Below are 24594 nucleotides of genomic sequence, written 5' to 3'. Positions count from 1 at the left end.
GGGGCTGCCACCTGAGGAGGTGGTCAGCCTCCCCATCTCCCTCTCCAGGTGCAAAGCCCAGGGTGCGGAGCGGGGAAGGGGCTTCCTAGGATGACACATAAGTTCACATGTGCAGAGTCAGGCCTGCTGCCTCCCCATCAGGGTGTCTGCACCCGCGGCACGCGTGTTCCCTCGCGGGGTGCCTGCTGACCCCGCAGCCGCGTTTCATCCGAGGCGGGGTGCCGTCCTGTGAGTGGGGCCATGTGTTCGAGCAGCGCCCACCGAGTGGGGTCTCAGGTGGGCAGCCGACTGGAACCCCGTCCGGGGCGGGGGGAGACGAAAGCGAGGGGGCAGGAGGGTAGCAGAGCAACTGAGGATGGCGAGCAGCGGCCGCCTGCCCCAATTCTCCAGTACGGCTCGGCTCGGCTAGCAAAGCCGGCCTCCAGCCGAGTAGGCACGGCGGAGCTGACGGGCTGACAGCGGGCATCAAACAGTCCTAAACTGCTCTAGATCCGCCGCGCTTTGGAAGCAGCGGTAGAGAAAGGATGCCCGCGTAGAACAGAGGCCTGAAACTTTTAATAGTTTCTTCCAGGCCTCAGGATGTCCTGATGAGGTATTAGAGGAAGTAATTCAGGAAGAAAAGGACAAATAACCACCTCCGTCTGGAGGCCGCCCCGAGGGCTGGCCATTCCAGCGCAGAGGGCCCGCGGGGATCCCCGCTGCCGAGGCCCGGGAAGCCCCCCCCCCCACCTCCGCGGGAGGCGTGGGGCTCTGACCCTTGTGAAAACAGACGAGTGCATTTCTGCATTTCTTGTTTGCTTCCGGGCAAATGTAAACCGTGCAGCGCCCGCCGCATGTGGGTGAAATCATTAACTTTTCCTCACTGTCGGGAGGGTGCTCGGGACAAATTAGAAATCATTTCCTCCACCTCGAGGCCCTTCCCAGGGATCCGGCCCCGACCCTCAGATCAGGAGCCTGTCACTGCCGCAGGACATCAAAGAAAAACATGTGGCCGGCCAGAACTGAACTCACCACCCCCTCTGTTTTTTGTTTCTGTTTTTTTCTCCTTTTTTCTGTAGGGTTTGGCTTTGTCACGTTTGAGAATGAAGATGTTGTGGAGAAAGTCTGTGAGATTCATTTCCATGAAATCAATAATAAAATGGTAAGTTTTGGGGTCACGCTCTGATGCATGCGATGCCCCCCCACTCAACCCCCCCCCCCACCACCACCACACGTGCACAGCTTTGTCTTGCAGACTTCCGTGGCCCACGTCATCATGCAAGAAGCCGGGCAGGGTGGGCACGGGGATGAGGCTCTGAGGGTTCGGTCCTGTCAACGACCAGAGTTGACAGACTTTTGGTGAAGAGCCGAGTCATAAATATTTTCAGCTTTGCAGGCCATGCAGCCACCTGTCGCGGCCTCAGCTCCGAGGTTGAAGCGCAAAAGCATGCGAGGACAGTCCCCGCACTAATAAGGCCGTGGTTCCGTAAGGCTGTGTTTATGGACGCCGATGCTGAAATCTCATAGAATTCTCATGTTGCAAAATATTGATTTATGTATTTATGTTTTTACCGTTTTAAAGTACAAAAACCATTCTTGACTCTCAGGCTGTAGATACAAAAGCCGGCAGGGGCACCATATTTGGCCTGTGTGTTATAATTTGCTGACCTGCGGCTTAGGGAATGTGTTTGCTGTTTGGTTTGGCTTTTTGAGGGCGTATATCCTAGGTAGGAAGGTTCCCACCCAAATTCGTTCTCCCTTTGGGCCCCACTGGGTAATTAACATTCTCCCCTTCTGATCGACCAGCTGGATTTTACCCTCATGAGCATCTTCTTCTATCCCTCATTTGGCTCTTTAAAGGTCCTCTTTCCTCACTCAGCAGGGAAGAGGGTTGGATCATTGCAAGCTGGGGGAGCCAGGTAGACCTCCCAGAGAAGTGGCCACCAGAGGGTGCCATACCATGTAGACCATGTGCACACTGGCTTGCTTGACGTCTCAGACTCCTTCAAATTGAGAAGATGGGTGAGAAACCCGTTTCTTGTCGATTCCAGAAATACGAGAGCTCAGCAGGTCTTTCTGGAGCCATCAGCAGGTCCTTTGGAGCCAAAATAGTTTGGTCGACCAGCATTGCTTCCAGCCCCAAGAGAAGGGGGAGGGCAAATTTGTGTTTCAATTGTAGTTGTAACTTTGGTATTTTTTCCTTTAGTCAAAACATTCCTGGCTTCTGAAACATGTGTTCAGATGTGCATTGTATATTGGTCTGATACGTGTTCACTGACTTTAAATTCAATAATAGAGCTTTTAGTGGGGATAAGATCAAAGCAGTCTGCTTAGCATGTGGTGCTACAGGCCTGATTCAATATTTGACTTGCTAATTTTTTTCCCAGGGCACTAAAATAATATTGTTCATATTGTTCCTAACCATCATAGGCATCTGAAATGAAAATGCTGTTTCTTTGCATACTGTAGGTTGGTGGTGTCAGCTCAGGCATTAAAATGGTATGGGGGAGATAAATGTGGAGGAATCACACGGACCCCTTCCTCGGCATTCTCTGCACTGCCCTCCCCCTCTGCGCCCCCACCTCAGTGCCTTCCGGTTGGTACTTCTCTCCTTTGGTAGATTGCTACTTGCTATTTTTAAAACTAGAGAGATAGGGGGCTTAAAAGGAAATGTAACTCCAGTGCCCAGAGGCCTCGTTTCTCCTAGCCAGGCATGCTGTTGACGGGCTCCACTGAGGGCTGCCTGGGCAGCAGAGAGTGAGAGAGGCATCTGAGAGCATTGGCAGACACCATTCCCGTCCTGCCAGGACTTAACGGTTCATCAGGAAGGCCCAGTGTAGATGGGCAAGAGACTGTGCTGTGTGCTGCCTTGAATGCGTATGTGAGGCCCTTCAGTACAGACTGGCTTTCAAACAAGCCTGAAACACAAGTGAGAAAGAGCTTTGTTCTCCTCAGTGTTCCAGTGGGGAAACTGAGGTCCAGGGGAATCGGCTCCAGGGCTCCCCCAACAGTAAAGGAACCCAGGTCTTGAGCTTACCAGCTGCCAGATGAATGACACAGATAGTTGTTTCGAGCTTGGGGGTTTGAGGGTAAATCCCCAGTTGACCTAGGGGGATAATCAGAAGGTAGAGTTTCATCCCCATGGGTAGCTTGAAGCCAGAGAGGTCTGTCCCCAGTCATTTCACATTTGTCACCTTCTTTTCCACCCAGCTGGAGGTTGACTGTGGTACATGCAGGTAACTGTTCTCTTAGTGGTAACGTTTCTGTTTTCTTTTGAAACCAAGGCTGGTACTTGGTCTTTTTTTTTTTTTTTTTTTTTAAGATTTTATTGATTCATGAAAGACAGAGACATAGGCAGAGGGAGAAGCAACCTCTCCACAGTGAGCCTGAAGTGGAACTCGATCCCAGGACCCCAGGATCATGACCTGAGCCAAAGGCAGATGCTCAACCACTGAGCCACCCAGATGCCTCTGGTACTTGATCTTTAACAGTATTGCAGAAATGGAAGCGGACAAGAGAAGGGGTGGGCGCAGAGTAGTGAGGATCACATACACGCTCTAGAGGTGCCCCTAAACCCAACAAGCCCTGGCCCACCAGTCACTGGCTCTAAAGGGGAAATCCGGTACTGGAAGAGGCCATTGGAAGATCACCAGGCCTTGCTGGGCTCCAAGATAGCAGGCCCGTGGTGACCACCTGGTGGGGTCACTGGGCCTCAGGGAGGTACCAGCAGCAAAGGCCAAACACATTGATAACCGGGTGCTCTTGCCATCGGCCGTGTCGTAGTCACTGAGAGGACCTCTCCAGCAAGCCGTCCTCCTCTGAAGAAGCCTGGATTGCTGAGGATTCTATGATCCTGGTTTCTACTTCTGAGGCCACAGAAAAGGAAATGGATTTAAACTGTGCTATGGACAGAATTCAAATGAAGGATTGGAAAGACGCTGAGAACGCAGAGACTGCCAAGCAGAAACCCGGACAGTTGTTAGAAGGTCCGTAGGAGTGTTTTGTAAACTGGACTGCGCGCAAAGCTGTAAAGACCCGTCTCCTGGAAGCCTGGCAATCTCCCGGAATTCTGCGGGGAGAGATTACCACGCCGCCCCCGGAATGTGCCTGGAGCTACCATTTTCTCATTCACAGATAAGAAAGGTCTTTCTGCTGATGAGTCACGAAGATAGGACTTGAATCCAAATCTTCTTCGTCTTAATCCAGTACTCCTCTGGCTGGCGCTCCGTGGGCCCTGTATAAATAATTGTGGAATGAATAAAGGATTACAGGAGGGTCCACGTGACAGGGAGGTACATCATAATTCCCAAAGCCATTTCCCATCTAATTTGGTTGGTGAATCTCTTGGGTTTTTTGTTGTTTTTTTTTTAAATGAGGGCCCTTCCCCAGCATCTGAGAGAGCCTGCAGCAGGCACAAGCCCTCCTGCCTGCTAAGGCTCAGGGTAGCTGCTGTCAGGAAGCTGGGATCACAACAACTCTGTCCCTGTTCCCATACAGACCCTCCCTTAAAGAGGTCACCTCCATGGTGGTGGTGGCAGGGGGAGAACCAAAAAAGACCCCCATGGCACCCTCCCTACAGAGATCCCACAAATAGTTCACATTTTTTTAGTGCCAGCTGCATACTCTGCTGAGAGCTCACTTTATGCATCTCTTCTATTCTATACTTTGATGTAGATACTGATTATTATCCCCCATTTTACTGGTAAGTAAGTGAGGCAAAGAGAGAAGTTAAGCAGTTTTCCCAGGGCCAAACACTCTGCAAGAGGCAGCACCAGAGTTCAAGCGTAGAAAGCTAAAGTCCAGAACTCCCATTGGTGCCCAGTAAACAAGTAGCCCCTCCAGGCTGAATGGGACTTTAAAGGTCATCTCGCTGGACAACAGCCTTCCAAGACCACTGACCGCCCCCTCCCAGTCAGCCGTGTCGTGGCCCATGGGACTCCCATGTTCTCCTAAGAGAAGGGCAGAGGAGATGGGCTTACCCGCCAGATCCCCAGCTGGGATGAAGGGCCAAGCTTGGGCAGAAGCGGTTCCCGTTGGCCACAACAGATTTCTGGGCCTCTTCCCCCACTGCCCCGGAGGCAGATGAGCCACAGGTGCTGGGGACAGCTGGCCGCCTGCTGAGCTCAGGGGCTGACCCAGGACAGCCAGGACTCAGCCCCTTCCCCCGTCTTGATGTGGGTCAGAGTAAAGCACAAACATGTCTTTATCAGTAAACACACATAAATTCACCAGCGGAGCCACCTGGTGACTCTCCAGAGAGGGCTTCCTCTCCGGCCATTCCACGAGCCCCAGTACAGGTACAGCCACTGACGCCTCCAGCCACGCGCCCCTGATTGGAGCAGCCCCCCCACCCCAGGAGTAGGGATGTGGGCTTGATGTGCTGTCAGCCAGTACAGCCTTCCGGCAAGCTCGCAGCCCCAGGAGGGAGGTGGTGGGCGACACCTACTCTGGGCTTTCTCAGGGGCCTAGCTCGGTCCCCAACCTCAGATGGAACTGGAGAGCCTCGCTGGGGGAGAATAGGGGGTACAGTCTGATGGGTGCCAGAACGAAGGCGCCTCTTCTGACACCTGATTCACCAAGAGGACATTGGCACTTGCCAGGTACTGGAATGGCGCTGTACACGCACGTGGCAATCGTCCCATTCTAGAGTGGGCTTTGGAGCTCAGAGTGGTGAAGGGACTTCCACAGTCCATAGTTCTAATTGGCAGAGCTGGGATTTGAACCGGTGGTGTTTTTGCCTCAACCCTGTGTTCTTCCCAATATACTCTGCTGCCTCCTTAGGGCAAAACCTCATGAATTGAAAAATCTGGGTTGGTTTAAGTAGCAAAGATGAGTTTTTATTTGCTTTGTGCACGGATTACTATAGGATTCCTTTAAATAGTCCTTTCCCTTGTTCTATTGAGGTGATCTGAATTTGGAAATTGCCTAGCATTTTGCAAGCTTATTAGGAATGCAGAGTCTCAGGCCCCACCCCCAGAGCTAGTGAATCGGAATCTGCATTTTGACAAGTCCCTAGTGGTGTGTGTGCGCACATTTAAAGTCTGGGAAGCCCCAGGCAAAGATCACTGCTAATGATCGGAGCTGTGGGACAGTCATAAATGGTCAAGTGTCAGAAGGAAGGGACCCTTAGTGAGGGCTGAGGCCCCAGGAGCATGGAGCTGGATGAGCCACCCTGGCATGGGATCCCCAGGCCAGCCTGCTGCTGTCCCTTTGTACGCATAAACACCAGGCCTCTCTCTCCCCTGCACCCCCGTCTCAGGAAGCCATCCATGCTGGGGCCACACCTCCGGTGCTGGCATGCCCTTCCACTCTGACAAGGGACTGGGAGCATCAACTGTAGATGTTTGAGGCACATCCACTAGAGTGATGAGCTAGATCCCCCAAGTAATGTGTACATGTCTTTGTCCCCAAAACAGTATCTCCTGGGTCACTTTGAGGCACTCAGGGCTTTAGAACATGTGGACCTGAGGCTGAACCCCATATCCATCACTGGTTGCTTTGTGACCAGGTGAATACCCCACCTGTCTGCACCTGTTTCCTCCTCTGAGCTGGGAAGGATAGCAACCACTGTCCTTTGCAGCTTATTGAAGGCCCTGATTCAGCTCCTGACCCTGGGAGCTCTTGGACTGCTCTGGTGTAGAGAAGCTATAATCTGGTAGCCTTGAAAGAATCGCCCTCCCCCAAACCCCATTGGTATCCTCAAGTTTCTTCCATGTGGCCTAAACCAAGGGCCAAAAAACTTTGTAAAGGGCCAGACAGTAAATATTTTAGGCTTTCAGGGCCCTAGGTCTCTGCCATCCTAGAGCAGAACGGAGCCACTGATGATATGTGAGTGGGCGTGGCTGTGTTCACATAAAAACCTTATTTATAAAAAAACAAGCAGTAGGTGGATTTGCCTTTTGGGCCAGTTTCAACTCCTGGCCTATATGAGGTAGCTCGGAGCAGGTGTGGTCTGCTTATCTCAAGGGGCCCAAGGAAAGGCTTTTAGCCAAGAGCTCACTTAAATCCACTGCTGAGGCATTTTAATAGCCTGAGGCCGAGAGGGTCAGCAGTACCCCAAACAGATGCTGGGGCTTGGGATAGTAGCGAGCAGAAAGTATCCGTGCCTTCATTCTTAGGGAGACCGCAAGCACTGTGCAGGCAGGGACCGAAGGAACGGTCAGAACAGGGTGCTGTCAACCCGAGAGGCCACAAATCCCTCCCTGCCCGATGCCCCACAGCATGCCGAGCTCCTCACTGCTAGGCTTTGTGACTTTGCGCACGTTACTCATCACCTGTGCTTTGCTCCCCCTCAGACAGGTAAGGATGGCATCTCTCTCAGAGACTGCTGGGAGTTAGGACTCGGGACCACTTTTTTTTTACCAGTCACCGTGTATTCTATCAAAGCAATAGGCTTTTTTGCTGTTATTGTTAGTTGTCATCACTATCATTATTCTTAGAATAATTTTACTGAACAAATATGTAATCAAAAGGTAAAGGGGTCCCGGACAGATTACAAGTCAGCAGAGTGCAAGGGTACAGACGTGGGCAGAGAGGAGGCTCTGGGATGGGTCCTTGCTGTGCTCTGGCTGAGAGGTGGTCCCAAGGAGAGAAGGTACGCATCCTGCAGAGCAGAGTAGAAGGGGCTCTGCTGAAGTGATTTCCTAGGTCCCTGGGGAGGCCAATTTCCTAGGCCCTTAGAGAGGTGGACTCAGCCCTTCAGCTGAATCCTCCATTGGGGAGGTTCCAAAAAACCCCCTTCAAAAAGCAAAGCATGGTGGGCTCTCAGGATTGCCACCTTCAGCCCAGGTCACACCTGGGGATTCACCCCCAGAATGGGGACGCTTATGGGGATAGCGGGGGCAGGAGGACAGGAGAGCCCTGGTTGGCCTCTCAGGTCAGGTGTTGGGCCAGGTGGTCCATGGAAGCCCCATCTAGGGTTGGCATGAGGCGCTACCCCTATCAGGGGCACCCTGTGAGTGGGTGCACGTCCCCTCCCTCAGACCACTCTTCCACAGCCTGAAGACTTGACGACTAAGAGCTGATCGGGAGCCAGCCCGGGAGTGGGGGACGGGGGCAGGGTAATGTGGGTGGAATTAACTAGGCTTCTGTGTTCACCACCCTATTTGCAGCATCCTCCTTACTCGTAAGCTAATTTTAGCCATCCATTCTGCTTCTGTTACCATTTATAAAATGAGAATGTCAAATGCAATATTAAACAAGCAGGATGAAGGCAAAAAAGGAAATGCCAGAGAGGCACTTAATAAATGAACCTCGTGTTTACGAGCGAGAGGGAGGTCCTGCGCCCCCCACCCCTGCATCAGGCACGCACATGTTTGTGTACCGGCTCTGTTCCTGCAGAGAGAGGGATTTGTGTGCTGCTGGAGGAGGGTGTGGGGAGGCTGGGATGTTGGGTGGTAAATGTTGCTCTTTAGGCAGAACTAATTCGGCTAGCAGGGAGGTTGCCTGAGTTCTAGCTCCTTCGCCCTTCATCCAACCTCTGGGAAGGTCATTGCAGGAAGTGTGGGGAGGACAAGGTCCTTCCTTCTCCATTATCTTGGCACCCAGCCCCTCTGGATTTGCCAACATGTGCTGCTCCCTACGCACCACCCACAGGGTGTGAGCTCAGCAGGGGGCATGAAGACCACTGGAGGAAGCTGCTCCTCTTTCTCTGCACGCCTTCTCTGGGGCCTATTCTTCCTTTGACTTTTCCCAGCTTCTCTGCCCAACTTCCCAGGCAGGTGCAAGCTAATGCTTGGCCACACTTTTTATTTTTTATTTTTTTCACTCGCTTGCTTTCTCTCTTTTAAATAGAGAAATTAAATTGGGCTTGGTGCAGGGTTTCTGGCAACACCCACCCTGGGCTAAGGTAAGCACCCAGCCCTGTGGCCGCATTTGTGGCACCTGCTGGAGGCAGAGGTTTCTTTTCACTTTGAAATGTCCTTGCAGGTTCCCAGAAATAAAAAGAGCAGCTGCTGCTGCCACCATCAGCTTTTTCCCCAAATAGTGCAGCCGGCAAAGCTCCTTTTGCACACCTTGCTGATGAAAGCAGGAAGACGGGCCCTACCGGGCCAGGAGGTGGGGGTGGCAGGGAGAAGATTGGTGGCAGCGTGCCCGGAGTTTGCCAGGCTGGAGGGTGGCAGCCACCTTCTTCCTCTCTGCTCCCTAGGCTTTGGGACAGAAACACAGGCGTGAACCGGCTTTATCACCTTCAGAGATGCTCAGCTAGGCTCCCGTGGCAAAGATTCATGTGTGACACGATCAACTTTATCCAGCCGGCGCGCTTATGGGATTAGCTGGTTTGATTTATTAGCGCGCTGCAGCCCTGGGGGGCGGGTGTCACTGTTACTCTGTTTTACAGATGAGAACGTTGAGGCGCAGAGGAGTCAGGCAGCTGGTTCCCACTCAGCGCTGGTGAGCAGAGGCGAGCTTTAGAGCTGGTGGAAAGGACAAGCCCCCCCCGCCCTCAGATCCAGGGGGAGTGGGGGGCTGCCGTCACAGGGGCACATGTTGGGGAGTAGCTCCTCTGCACTCCTTTCCCATACTCTGAACCCCTCCAAGGAAGAGCCACGTCCTCTTGAATTCATCTCTGTGTCCGCTCCTAGCCCGTGCTTGCTAACTAACCAGGAGGCGCTAATAGTATTGGTTTATAACCTCCTTCACGTTGTCATAGCGGATTTTAATAAAACAGAGGAAACAGCGGATGAAATTAATTCTGGAACTAGGACTGGGGATGGTTTTGTGGAAGGAGTAGCATGCCAATGGGCCTTGAAGGCCAGATAGAAGGTAGTGGGGAAGGGCTGTGAGGGCCACACTGGGGTGGCTGGTGGCCCAGAGAGGGGGACCTGGGACAGAGCCGTAGCTGTGTCATTACCTGGCTGTGTGACCTTGGGCAGATCATTGCCTCAGAACCTCCGTTTTCCTTCCTGTGCTGACTTCAGGGCTAATTAGGCCAGTTCAGAGGAAATGAGCTGATTAATGAGGGTATGGAGAGCATTGGGCATTCTCTGAGGACCTCTGTGTGCCAGACGCTGTGCCTTATATACATGATGTGTATACATCCCTGTGTACACATACAACACATGAGATCATGTATGTGCGCGCACACACACCTCAGGATGCTGTGGCCATGCCTGGCATAGGAGGAGTGTTCCATAAACAATTTGTTCCTTCCTCCCTACAGTAATCCTGCTGACTGGGGAAAAAGTCAAGATTATATGTCCTATGGGACTCTCAGTGCTTCTCACAAATGGGTCTGGGCCGTTTATGGCAAGGATGCGTCCTTGGAAGGTGGATATTTCTGCTGACGGCCTTTGCCTGTCTAAGCTAGTCTTTCTTTTTTTTGGGGGGGGGGAGGGCTTATACAGTAGCTGCTTCTTCAAGAAACTCCATGAGAGGCTCCATATCTGTGAGGACCCTTTTGCAATAGAGCAAGACAAATTGTCCTGTACAAGTGGGTTCTCTAGTATATGGCCACAGGCCAGTGTCCATCTACGAGCACGGTGCCCAATTGAGATGTCTGGGAAGGGAGAGGCGGGAAGACAGAACATAGAACTCCCTTCTGTTCGCCTCCTGGTACTGACAGTGCCCAGCTGAGAGGCCTCCCCAAGTCTGCAGAGGCTGGAGGGCTGGTGCTGGCTGGGGGCAGGTATGGCAGGATGGTGAATCACCCTCCCTGCTGGAGTCACAGGCTGGGTCTTCCCAGTGAGGCTGCCAGGATTTCTGGGTGTGATTGCCGCCCCTCCCATAATGGTGTCTCAGGCCTGGCCTATCCAGCCATACACACATGCTGGTCATGACTCCATCTTGCCGTTGGCTCTGGACAAGTACAGCAACTGGATGGAATGGGAACCCTGGAGCAGATGTTAGAATCCAGATGAAGCAACTTGACTCTGTAGGTCACTCAGAGGGAGATGCCTAATGGGTCCATCTCTAGCGTGAGCTCCACATTGAGGAGGACCGTGGTCCTGCCTTCCCTCCCAACCTTCCCACCTCTCCTCGATGGGCTGTTTCTATTCTTGTCACCCGCACCTTGCTACACCATCAGCCTCCTACGGCTCATTCAGCAGCTGGCTTGAGCAGGGCCAGCGTCCTAGATATGATGCCTGTGTTCAGAAGAGCCCTCGCTGGGTTCCTGCTGTACTGCCACCATCTTGGAACTCCTAGTAATGCTTGGATAAAGGGCCTTTCATCTTCATTTCATAGTGACCTGCACATTCTCTAGCATGTTCTATGGCTACCATGCTCTTGAGGCTAACTCCCAGCATGGAACACAGGGCAGGACAATAGAGACTCGGTTCTTCCAGCCAAATGGTTTACCTTGTGTTTGTCTTCCTTGCTCTGTAGGTTCCTTGAGAGCAGGTCCCCTCTGAATCTTGGTTAGGAACCTGTAAGAGCCCCGTGAAGGGTCCTGCCCTCCTAGAGTCTCCAGAAAGGCTTATGACTGGCAGAGGGGGCAAGAGGGAGAAGGGCATAGCCACGGGACAACACAGGTTGTGCACAGAGCTGGGTGTGGTTTCTGGGCTGCAGCTCAGTCCTCCTGCCTTACCAGAGAGAGCTGGGTAGCTGCCAGGCTCCAGGCAGAACCCCAAGTCTTTACATTGGAGTGGCATCTCCCCTTCCCTTCATCTCCCTGGAAAGCGCTTGGGGGCCTATCAGCGAGAGAAGATGGACAATCTGGGGCTTCAGAGAAGCAGTGTTGGCTTGGAATGCTTTGAAACCAACTGATAAAGGAGGAGGGAGCTGCAGTTTGAGTCAGAGGATAAGCTGATCTTGGGGCAAGACGGGGTCAGGCCTCTTTCACGAAGCTCCACAAAAGGTTGCTGCCCACATGGGAGCTACCAGTCACCACCCTCCACCGCTGCCCCTGCCAAGCACTCCAGCCCAGAAGACCTGTTCCCCTCTCTTCCAGCAGCCAATCAGTCCAGGCTGGTCTCTCTGGACAGCGGTGAACTTTATTCTTTGAAATGGGCCCCTGTCCCCCTGGAGGAGTAAATCATTTCTCATGTGATCAGTGTGGGGTGAGAAGTGAAGCTGCAAACACTGGCCTCCAGGCCACACAGAGTTGCCTTGTCCTGGGTGGTAAATCAAGGCTACAGCCATAGGGCTTGGGTTTCCCCAGACCAAGGCCAGGCTGGTTTCCCTCCTGGCCCCAGGGCCATGTGCTGACTGGGGCTGTTTATGTAGAAACCAGGGAAAAACAAAAACCTTTTCACTTCTCAGACCTTGGCATCGTCCTCAGACTGCCAGCCTCTTCCAAAAGGTGCCCAGCAGGGAGCTTGTCTCAGCAAGGGCTGCAGGCCAGTTGGGTGAGGGTGACCACTCAGAGTAGCTACAGGGAAGTCGTCCCCGCAGAAAGTCCCTGTGCCTTCTCCAAAAGCCAATGCTAAGCATTCCCTCCCACCACCCCCAAGGAGAGAGGGTGTGGCATGGGACTGGCTGCCCTGGCATGGGCCATGGTAGCATTAGGTAGACAGACCCAGCTTCTTTTTTTTTTTTTTTTTTTAAGATTTTATTTATTTATTCATGAGAGACACACAGAGAGCTACAGAGACTCAGGCAGAGAGGGAAGCAGGCTCCATGCAGAGAGCCTGATGTGGGACTCAATCCCTGGTCTCCAGGATCACACCCTGGGCTGAAGGTGGCACTAAATCTCTGAGCCACCCGGGCTGCCCCAGACCCAGCTTCGTACTCAACCTTAGCACATGTGGCCTGGGTCCTAACCGTGAAGTGTCTAATGTTCCTTGGCCCCAGCTTCCTGTTCTATAAGATGGATTTCTATCTATAAAGGACATCATGGGGTCCGCTGACACAAGGCTATGGAAGGTGCATGAGATGAAAGTACTGTATCGTGTGTAAACGTCCTGAGGAAGCTAACTGCCGTACTTACAAAGAAAATATGTTTAGGAAACATGTACCACCACATATGCACCTTAACCCTCCAAAGGTTCAGGAAAAAATAAGCATAGATACAGATATGGATATAAACGGTACAGAACAGTTCTTTGTACTGTCCTTGCATCTCTTCTGTAAGTTTTGAAAGCCTGTCTACATAAAGAGTTAGACCTCCTTGCTAAGTGGCTTTGGAGTGTGATGGGCAGAGGCACCCCACCTCAACAAGCAGCCAGCATAGAGGGTCAGAAACATGCAAGCCCACATCAGGCCTCTGATTCATCCTCTGGAGGAACATACTGCTGCCCTAACCTGTCATTAGAGAGGGTTCAGCTAGATCATTCTTCTCATCCCATCACTGTGCGGGCTACGGGGAAGCCACACCCTCTTCTCCAAGGCCAGTGTGCTAGGGGCAAAGCAGCATCTTTGAAGATTGAAAAATTAAAGCAAATCCCACCTACCTTTGTGGGGGTTTGGCATGTCCTTGGCATCAGGCCCCTGGTGTGGGGTTGCTTCGTGGCTTCGCCAGCTGTGAGACTTAAAATGGAGACCGCATCTTCCTAATGTGAGCAGTTGGTCACAGGTGACCTCTGAGGCTTCTTACAAGCACAAATCCAAATGGAAGTTTCTACAAAATCTCTTCCTCCTCCAACCACACTGCTTTTTCCAGTCATCATTGGAAGCTGTAGCCGTTTTAAGAAACTGCTAAGGGTGGGGTGTGAGCTGTTGATTGAGGAGATTCAAGGACCAAGACTTGGAGATGGTTCCTTCCTCAGAATCTGCTGCCACCAGGGCTGTGCTGGTGGTATGGAGCATTTACTGTAAATAGGGTTCTGTGGGGGCAGAGCTGAAGCAGCCAGAGCAAGAGGCCTGGTCACCTGGAAGAACACTACTTCTGTTTATCATAGGAAGCCAGGCAAGCCTGCCTTGTGCCCCATGGTGGATGCCATGGGGTCCCGTTTCCTCCCTGCCCTTCACTGATCTCTTGTGGTCATTGGTCTCGGAAGACAGCCCTGGTGAGCTTCACCTCTTGGTATGCGCACCCTGAGGGGTCCCTTCCCACAGCAAATCTAGGCTGACCAGGTATAACCAGTAGAATGTGACGGAAGTGGCAGTGTGACTCTCAAGCCTAGGTGGTAAGAAGCCTTGCAGCCTCTGCCTTGGTCTCTTGGAATTCTCAGGCTGAGACAGTCGCTCTGGGAACTCAGCCACCATGGTGTGAGAAGAGGGAGTGCTGTGGAGAAGCCAAGAGGAGGCGCCTCTCCACGGCAGTCACAGCTGACCAGCATCTACTGCCCACCCACTGTGTGCGAGAAGAAGCCACCTGGAACCTCCAGCTGAGTCCAGGCTTTGTCTGGCTCCAGCTCCAGCCCCAGGCACCATCTGACCACCACTACATGAGAGACTGCAAGCAAGAACCTCGCTGGGCCCAGTCAGCTCACAGAAGCATGAGAAAGAATGATCGATTGTTGCTCGAGGCCACTAAGTTTGGAAGGTGTTTGGTACACAGCAGTAGATACATGGGATGTCATGTGTGGCCTCATGACCTGAGTGTGTGACTGGAGCTGGGGAGATTTAGGCTGGTTTTCTCCTTTTGGGTTCTGACTGGAACTCGGGGTATTCATGCTCGGTTCTCTAACTTGCATGAGGCCCAGTGGGGATAGTGGGGGTGGGGGTGACCCAAATGTGGTCTAACTCAAGAGGCTGCAGAGGCTGGCAGGCCCAGAAATGAAACAGGGGTGGGGGGGGGCAGGTTGACCTATGAGTACTTGCCTTAATGTTAGGAGAACAAGACAGAACCTGTTCTTTTCAAGAGAACGAGAGCTCTTGAGGTGGAGGCTTGCCGTACTCATGTCTGCATCCCCCCAAGCCCAGCACTTACTGGGCACATTGAGTCCCTCAGCATTGTTGGGTTAAGAAGACCAGGTCTCCACGACCCTAACGAGCATGTGTCATGTGTGTCAGTCCATGCTCTGTACGGGACCTCACGAGGGACCAGGGAAGTAGGGGCAGACCCTGACTCCTGCGCTGAGAGCTCACAGTCTGATGGGGGAGGTGAGGCTTCTACCAATCTGCTGAGGGAAGTACTTTTCATGCTCAGCAAGCCCCTGGCCCCCCGCAAGGACTCAGGATACAAGCAGAGAGGAGCTATTCCTCTTTCCCGTTTTGTATGTCTTCAGAGAAGCTGGGGGCTGGGTGGGCAGGCCTCCTGGTCCTGAGAGATCTTTCGAGAAGCCTGCAGTACAAGTCAGGCCAAGGCTCCCTGGTGTGGTAGCTACCTTTCCCTGTCACTCAAGTGCCCAGGATGTGCCGGGATCCCCCCAGAGAGTGCATGTGCCACAGCCCCTGGCCTCGGGGAGCACTCACAGTTGACACGGTGGGCGGTTGACAGAATCCACGCAGTGGGTGCTGCCCAAAACAGTGCCAGCAAAGACAGAGCGGAATTAAACGGAGCTGCCAGCCTTATTCAGTGCGAGGAAGAGTAGGTGGGTTTGTTTAAAATACTCCCATTACAGTCAGTTAACCTTTTATGTTCCCTAAATGAAAACTGTATAAACCTGAAATTTTCGTTGATCAGGTTGCCTAGGAACAGGCAGCAGGTTTTCATAAGACAATGCAATAGATTGTCACCGATAGGGCCATTAGGAAGTGAGCTGGTTAGCAGTATTATTCTAGATCCTGGTGTAATGATCTGTCTGCCTCTGCAGAGCACACCCATCTTCCCAGGCTCGGGCAGGCTCTTGCAAATGAGCTTTCTCAGCCTGCTTCTGAGTCCCAAGGATAGCGTCTAGGAGCAAACTGTCACCCTGGGATTAGGAGAGAAGTCTGAAAGACCCAGGTCTGATGAGTTTATTTCTTTTTAATCACTTTCCCTACCCCTACCTACAATAATACCCAGAGCAGAAAAAGTAGCAAATAAACACCAGTAACAAAATGCAGCATAAGGGCAGCCCTGGTGGCGCAGCGGTTTGGCGCCTCCTGCAGCCCGGGGTGTGATCCTGGAGACCCGGGATCGAGTCCCACATTGGGCTTCCTGCATGGAGCCTGCTTCTCCCTCTGCCTGTGTCTCTGCCTTTCTCTCGCTCTCTCTGAGTAAATAAATAAATCTTTAAAAAAAAAAAAATGCAGCATAAAATGAAAGAATAAAGTTGCTCTAAGGCGACTTTGGTATGTCTTTTTAATATTTTCCTCTGTAGGGACGCCTGGGTGGCTCAGTGGTTGAGCATCTGCCTTTGACTCAGGTTGTGATCTTGGGGTCCTGGGATCGAGTCCCACATCAGGTTCCCCACAGGAACCTGCTTGTGTCTCTGCCTCTGCTTGTGTCTCTGCCTCTCTCTCAGTGTCTCTCATGAATAAACAAAATCTTTAAAAAAAATGCTTTCCCTTGTGTGATATGCATATATACTTAATTATTTCCCACAGAGTCACTGTAATTTGCTTTTCTCCCCCTTACATTTAGGGTGACCAACCACCCTGGTTTGCACAGGACTGAGGGTTTCCCGATACCACTGCATGTTATAATCAGCATGCTTTGCTGTAGCTTCACAGCTCTGAGTAAAGCGTGGGTGAACCAAAACTAACTTCCTCTTCTTGGACACTTAGGATATTTCCTTTAAAAAAAAAATCATAATTAATGCTTGTCACCGGAGTAGCCTTATCCACATGTCCATGCAGGATAAACTCCTGCAAGTAGCATTATTCGATCAAAGGATGTATACTTGGTTAGCTTTTTTTTTTCTTTCGGGTTGTCCTCCAAAAAAATATGCGCTGAGTTCACCCCTCCTCCCTGTACTCTCAGAGATTCTGACATCAAGGAATCCTGTTGTCATGGCCAGTCTGATAGGTGACAGTATGTCTCGTTTGGGGATGTCATACGTGGCATGTGATATGAAAGATATGTCTCATTATGAGTCATTTGCAAATTGCTTGTTCGTGTCCTTCACTCATTTTCATTTCAGGATGCTCATCTCTTTCTTTTTACACTATAAAAACTCTTTGTATTAAGCATGTCAGGCGTGATTGTTGAGCCATTTTGTCCATCCTTTTAAAGTATACATGGCTATTCTTTAAATAGCGGGCGTGAATAAGATGTGTTATCTGGTGTCTCTGAAGAAAGAGGAGTTAATATTTTAGGTAATTAAAGCTTCCCTCAAGCCCCATATATGTATGTATGTACGTATGTATGTATATGTGTGTGTATGTTTTGGTTTTTTTTTTTTTTTAAGTAGGCTCCATCCCAGCATGAAGGGCCCAATTCGAGGCTTAAACTCATGACCCTTGAGATCAAGACCTGAGCTAAGGGTGCCTGGGTGGCTCAGTGGTTGAGCGTCTGTCTGCCTTTGGCTCAGGTAGTGATCCCAGGGTCCTAGGATCAGGTCCCACATTGGGCTCCATAGGGAATCAGCTTCTCTCTCTGCCTACATCTCTGCCTATGTCTCTGTTGGACCCTTAACCGACTGAGCCACCCAGGTGCCCCTAACATATTTTCTTAATTGTGAAGTATTTGGGATGAAATGATTTGAGAGGCATCCATATCTCTGATATGGATAGCCCATGTAGATCCCTTTAAAACAATATAAGGCACACACTTTAACTTCTTCCTATCTCAGACATCTTCGGAACGATAGTGATTTTCTGTGTGATAGTGAGTCCCTCAACAGCTGTTGAGCTATGTGGGGTTTTGGCTCCTGTACCATATGGTCCCTGATTCTTGCCTTTCCTCCCTCACTGTCAGACTGATCAGACTGTCTTGCTGATAGTCTTTGCTACTCCAGGCACCCCTGCCCTCCAGGCACCCCTGATAGTCTTTGCTACTCAAGGCACCCTATGGCACCCCATCTCCATCGTCGATGGAGTAGTCGTTAGCACCAGCTAACGATGCGTGTTAGGTTTATCAGTAAACTGAAAGCAAGTAAGCACTGAGCAGGAGTCTGAGACACGCTCCTGAGAACAGCGTAGACGCTTCCGTGGGCCGGAGTTTTACTTCTTTCCTGGAGCTTGTATTCTATATCATTAAGGCTGTGAAGTAAGTGGTTTCTGGGTTGTGTGAGCAGAATAGGATTAAGAAATTTGGGAGGCAGAAGGAAACAGGAAAGATTAGCAACCACTCGAAGACGTAGCTGCAGAACGAGAAACCGGTAATCCAGATGGACAGAAGCAGTGTTTAATGTTATTAGTTCTCCCGGGAGCGTGCTGGGGCAGCTTCTGCGGAGATGGTGGCATCGGCGACCTAAAAACTTTAAAACTCCAGCTTCCAGGCCTGTGCCTGCCAGGCTGTGGCTTACGGCACGTTACACAAGCCTTCTGACGTTCAGTTTTCTTATCTGTGAAATGGAGCTAAAGGGGCCAAAGGAGCAGGGGGGATTATTCCGGCTGCTGTTGTTTTGTCCTCACAGACACACCCAGCAGCCCCATCTGCTCCTTACCTCTGGGGCCTTCTGCTCACCTTCCAGGCTGAGCTCTGAACCCATGCCTGTGGGGCTTCAGCCCACGTCCTTGTCACCCCTCCAAACCCAATTTCACCCTTGTAGGATTTTCCAAAGCAGGATTTGCAACAAGTAGCGTGCTTTCTTAAATATTTGTTTTGCAGGCCATTTGCTTGGCATGGCTATTTTTACAGTGAATAAGGAGCAAGGCTAAAAATACCTTAGCGGGTAACCAGATCGGTTCTGCATTTGACATTTACGTGGCATTCATTTGCATCTCATTTGTTCGCCTTTCTGTTGAACAGGTAGAATGTAAGAAAGCTCAGCCTAAGGAAGTCATGTTCCCACCGGGGACAAGAGGCCGGGCCCGGGGACTGCCTTATACCATGGACGCGTTCATGCTTGGCATGGGAATGCTAGGTGAGTCCGGGCGGGACCCTGGGGACACACCGCAGAGCCACTATGGACTTGGGACTGCGGAGGCCTAGACACCCAACTGGGTCACCTACCAGTTGGGCAAACTGCCTTTGTGCGTTTCAACTCCTTCACCTGTAAGCCCCTTTGTAAGATAGTTGGACCATTATAGAGATGGATGGATGGATGGATGGATGGATGGATGGATGGATGGATGGATGGATAGGTGGGTGGGTGGATGGATGGATGGATGGGTGGGTGGGTGGGTGGATGGATGGATGGATGGATAGATAGATAGATAGATAGATAAGTAGATAGATAATCATCTTATTTCATGCCTAGCTCATAGGAGGTTCTTGATGTCATTTTAACTCCTTTACACTCCCTTCTTCAAAAGGAGAAAGCCGGCCCTCTGCCGCATGCCTCTCTATGGACAGGGTGTTCTTAAAGACCTGAGGACTCCTGGCTGGCTTCACCCATGTGGGCAGAGGCTCTATTTTTCTAAAACTTGGGAAAGGAGAAATGATGAGGGTGGGCTCTAATCCTGTCTATTTAAATGATTAACATTTTTCTCTTGGGATATCAGAATTTGCATTTAAATGGATGTTTTAAATGGCCTGTTTTACTCCTTATTTGCCCAAAAAGGAAAAAAAAAATGATGAAAGACAAAGTGTGTTTGTTCTGACGAAAAATGATCTCTCCTGGCTTTTAGAGAAATTAAGTTGCATATTATGCCCCTTCCTTAAAGGTATCTCTGTCCGTCCTGCGTAGATAATTGAAAATCTTGCCACTGAAATGGCATGAAAAATGGAGAAAGCAGAGGGGAGGCGTAATGGTGTGGGTCGCAACAATAATTAGAAATTTCAAAGCGAGAGAGCAGTATTTTAGTGCGAGTTATTGTGTGTCGGGAAAATACTAATTAAATGGGATAAATGGTAGTTAATGGTAAAATTCCATTCAGGCACATGATCTGTCTGGTTTTAATGGATTTTCATTCGGTTTGGCTACGAGTCCCCCTTCTATATTGTTTGATCGGCTCTTTATGTATTTTCAGATTCACAGCTCTTTAAATCATTCCTGGCTCCATTTGAAATGTATGAAACTTTTTCTTGATGTTACACATTCTTAAAAAGAATTGTCTATTTTGTCTGAGGAAATAACAAGAGCCAGTAAAGTTAGTTCAAGGAACTTGAGAGACAGAAAGAGATGCCTCAAGAATCCTAAAGGTGGTGGGGATGTTACTTCTTCCCGAATTAATGTTTTAGGTTTAACTGAGTTTCAATGGAAATTCCTGTTTACTTCTTTAAGCATTGGCCAAATGATTCCAACACAGATTGGGAAGCAGAAACACATTAGACTAGATAAGATAAATGAGAAAAGACTAGTTTGACCAAATAGCAGAACATGGCACAAAGCTACAGTAATGAAATAGTATGGTGTATAGGCACGCACCTGTTGAGAAAAAAAGTGAAAGCAGATGCACTAATTGTATTTCTATGTAAGAGTGTAGTCATTATGAAGAAGTTACTTTTAAAAATCAGCGGTGGGGGGTGCCTGGGGAGCACAGTCAGGTAAGCTTCGGACTCTTGATTTTGGTTCAGGTCATAATCTCAGAGTCATGAGATCGAGCCTCCAGTTGGGCTTTGCACTGAGCATGGAGCCTGCTTGAGATTCTTTCTGGCCCACTCCCTCTGCCCCTTCCCCACCCCACCCCTGCTCATTCTCTCTCTCTTAAAAAAAAAATTGAATAAATAAATAAAAATCAGTGAGAATTATCTCCTGATTGACAATGAGACATTTGTCCAGCTCTTGTTTAAAATATAATCTTTGGGCAGCCCAGATGGCTCAGCGGTTTAGCACCACCTTCAGCCCAGGATGTGATCCTGGAGACCCGGGATCGAGTCCCACGTCAGGTTCCCTGCGTGGAGCCTGCTTCTCCCTCTGCCTGTGTCTCTGCCTCCCTCTCTCTCTCTGTGTGTGTCTCATGAATAAATAAATAAAGTCTTTAAAAAATAAATAAATAAATAAAATAAAAATAAAAAATAATCTTTATGTAGTCCTTACCTTACATTGTATACCAAGAGAAGCTCCGAATAAACTAATAGTTTTAAATTTGAAAATCAAATCTTAAAGAGTTGCCAGTTTGGGGAGTCTTGAATTTTTAACAGTGAGTATAAAGGTCCTGGGGCATAAAATGGGACTCCTTTTAGGATCAGATGTTCAGGAAGTTCCCGTGCCTTTCTGAGTCTAACTCGATGCCTTTTACATGCTGGGAGGAATGACCTGTTTTCTTCAGGGAGAAGCAGTCGTGTACAGCAAAGCCAGCTCGCTCATGTCAATTGCCAGAGAGCAGAGGTGCAGCAACTCTCTTCACCCTAGAATGGAAGCAAGGACCAGGGGCCCACATCTCTACAGGAACCCAAGCTCGGACCCCTAAACAGAGGGCCCCCACTGGTTTCACAATGGAAGCCAAGGCAGGGAGGCTTTGTTGAATGCAGGAGGTACTCTGTGGCAAGTAGGCTTTGAGCACCTACTGCATGCCTTCCCTGGGCTAGCACTGGTCCCTGTCTTCCAGACCTTGTGGTCTAGTAAGAGTGACCGCAGTTAACAGCTAATTCTACAGATAGCTAGTTACTCATAATAGTTCTGGAGTATTTTAAGAGCACATAATGAAGGATGGAAATTAGTCTGAGGAATCAGGGAATACCCCCCTGTGGAGGTGACCTGTTAGCCATGCTAAGAAGGATGAGCAAGCTAAGGGTGATCCAGACAGGAATAGATTTGGAAGGCTGAAGGTCCTAGTGTGGAACCCTGGGAGCCCACTAGCCTGGCTGAGGGGCCAGGTGCACGCAGGCGTGTGTGAGGAGGAGTGCTGGGCTCAGTACCTATTGAGATACGGATACGTGATGAATGAATGGGAAGTGGTTACTCATCTGCCCCCAGCCTTTTCCCTGTCTCTCATAGTCGAAGTTACGACTTCCCTGAGCTTCAGTAAAGAAATAATTGTTGGTTAGAAATGTTGTCATGGTGAGGCTGTGAGTCCTTGGGTCCTAACCTTCCCTGGGCCACCCCCTACCACTGACATCCTTGCTGCTTCTTGTCTTTGTCCCATGTAGCTCTGTTGAGGCTGCCACTAAGCAGAACCCTCAGACCTCAACTGGCTTCCCTCATGTCACAGAGCCTTTCCTCCTCCTCCTCTAGGCAAACAGAGAGCCCTTTATTTGGAATTGATGGTGTCAGCCCAGCTTCCACTAAGGCAGAGGCTGTGCAAGCCAGTGAGGAGAGCTTGGGACTTTAGAACCAGGTCGAGACTCTTCACCCCATGAGCTCTGTGACTTGGGCAAGTGCCAACAGCTCTGTCCTTCAGTTACTCAATCCTCAGAGAGAGGTATGGGAAACTCCCACTTCATGGGGTTGTTGAGGATCAATGAAATCTTATTGTGCCCCACCAGTGCTGTATTTCCTCAAATCCTAGGTGCTGTGGGTAGTAAAATACATGTTTGTACAGACATTCAGAAAGAAAAACGCAGATGCTGTTAATTAAACTGTACTAAAGCTTTCTTACTACAGTGACTGTGAGATAGAGCTACTCTCAGAGATGGTAAGGTGCGAAAAAAATGTACGTCTTCCTATCAATAAAATACAGTAGTAGATACTCAAACTGGGAGCTCTTATCAGTAAAGGAATGGGGAGCCCTAGGCATTCCCACCCGAGCAGGTGCCCAGCACCCTTTCACGGGGGATCCCTTCCTACCAGTGGCCAGGAATACAGCCAGACCTGCAGGTATGGCTTATACTGTAGCACCTGCCGCCTGCTGCTCCATTCAGACCCTTGGCCCAAGGAGTTGGATCATATTTGAGTTTCTGCCTCCCAACAAAGATCTGGGCTCTGGGCTCCAGGCCTCATTAGGCCCTAGTCCTCCTGAGCTGCCAGTCAGTGTGGTGAGGGCCTCCAGGTACCTGCTGAGACAGGCCTCCTGAGAGCTGCCAAAATGTGCCCTCCACCAGGAACCAGCTCAGCCCGAGGTCCAGGCAGAAGGGGTGAAGTGGACACAGCACCCAGGGAACAAACACACAGTCTCATGGCCTGATTTACCTCTGGCCTCCTCAGCCAGACTGGAGTCTCCGGTGAGCCTTTCATGCACTCACTGGACACTCCCAGGGCTACCCTCGGCTTCTGCCATTGGAATAGCCTGGCATCCCAGACCTTTGGGCAAGGAAAGTACCATCTGTGGTGCCGTGACTGAAGCCCTTGCTTCTTGCTTCTTCCCTCGAAAGTGGTGGCATCAGGTGGCATCTGATTCTTTGCTAGGGTGGGATGGCCTGACATGTCCCCAAAAGTTACCTGGGTCACCCCTCCAGTGCATACCTGTCCTGGAATCACCACCATCACCCATCACATGTCCACATCATCACCACAGTCATCATCAGCCACAATTTGGTTGATGAGCTCGGCGCGGGCAGAAAAACGTTTATTAAAAGTTCGTTAATGAAATGAGATTTTAGGGATATAAACTGTTGTTGGAAGAGCAGAAAATTATGTAACACTTGGACAGATCTTCAGAAACATGACTAAACCATTAAAACTTTAAATCCATTCATTCTGCAAATATTTCCAGAGTACCTAAGGGCCAGGTACTGTTCTGGGTGCTGAGGATTCAGCGGAGCCTGAGGTCCCTGATCTTAGGGAGCCAACATTCTAGTGGGACAACAGATATGCTGGTCTATAAATGACATGGAAACTGTGAAACGAATTTTTAAATATCCTTTAAGATTTCCTCCATTCTTTGGGAGGTCTGGTCAAAGGGAGGCTGACAAGCGTATGGTTACAGTTATTCTTCCTTGATCTCTCTTGATGGAGCCGCATCAGGCCTTGGCAGGAAACCTACAGCTGTTTTGGTTTTAGCTTTCACGGCCTTTGACAGAGTCACAGAATAATCAGCCCGATGAGAATCCCTTAAGAAGAATGTAGGAGAGAAGAGGAGGGGTCATCCTCAGATCAGCTCTCCCTGCCTTCGAGCTGGACAAAACCAAAATCAACTAAGACCCTCGGAAAGGTCTTCTTGCAGCCCTTCCGACTTTGTTCTGCTGCCTCACGGCGGCCAAGAGGGGCCCAGAGTGAGCCAGCTCTGTGCACTAGAATCTCTGAGTTTTCTTCATGAAAGTGGACTTAATAAAAGCAAACCTGATTATTGTTGATATATTTTATTCTTTTTGGCCTACTCTGCCCTCAGCCATGTAACCCTACTGCCTCTAACTGTCTTAACCTCACTGGGCACACACTATTGAACGTGCTGGATACCACTGGTTAGAGAAATGCCTCATTGCTGAGGCCATGAAGGAAAGCTTCCCCTGCAGGCCTGGAAATAGTGGGACTCTGTAGACCAGCTGAAGAAAGCCTGAGGCATTCTTGCTAGCGCTCATACTGAGAAGTCCCTGTGAAGTCTTGACCCAGTGTTCCCCGACATTAAGCCCCTCTGAAATGAAAGGGAAAAAAAATCACCCAGAAGCGATGAGGAGCTCTAATCTGCGGGTGTGCACTAACAGATCAAAAGGAGATTGGCTGGAATTTAGAGCTGCATGTCTAGACTCATTTGTAATTTCAACTGGGATTTGTCTTTCCCCAAAATATCTGTTGAGGTCATTCCCAAGGAGGTCTCCATTTGTTCAGCTGTTTCCTGGTGGACGGAGGAAGCTCAAAATTCAGCTCTCCATTTTCCTTCTAGAACAACACAGTACCCCAGAACTTTCTGTGAGGATGGGAAGGGCCTGTATCTGCACCGCCCAAGATGGTGGCCATGAGCTAATGTGGCTACTGAGCATTTAAGATGTGGCTCATACAACTGAGGAACTGAAGTTTTCATCATAATTCGGACTTAAATTTAAATTGGACAGCATAGGCCTAA

General features: G+C 50.2%; 1 protein-coding gene across 19 annotated transcripts in view; it reads left to right on the top strand.

Annotated features, from left to right (window-relative positions):
• MSI2 (musashi RNA binding protein 2) overlaps positions 1-24594 on the top strand; it is a 392747-nt gene that overhangs the window by 311604 nt on the left and 56549 nt on the right. For all 19 annotated transcript variants that reach the window (XM_072779887.1, XM_072779891.1, XM_072779885.1 and 16 more), the window contains 2 exons: positions 1059-1141; positions 18581-18695. In XM_072779887.1, coding sequence (XP_072635988.1) covers positions 1059-1141; positions 18581-18695 — 198 coding nt within the window. The remainder of the gene's footprint in view (positions 1-1058; positions 1142-18580; positions 18696-24594) is intronic.

The sequence above is a fragment of the Canis lupus genome, chromosome 16, assembly GCF_048164855.1.
Source record: "Canis lupus baileyi chromosome 16, mCanLup2.hap1, whole genome shotgun sequence".
Lineage (NCBI taxonomy): Eukaryota > Metazoa > Chordata > Mammalia > Carnivora > Canidae > Canis > Canis lupus.
Note: the sequence above shows the minus strand (reverse complement) of the source record. Positions and strands in the feature narration are given on the sequence as shown.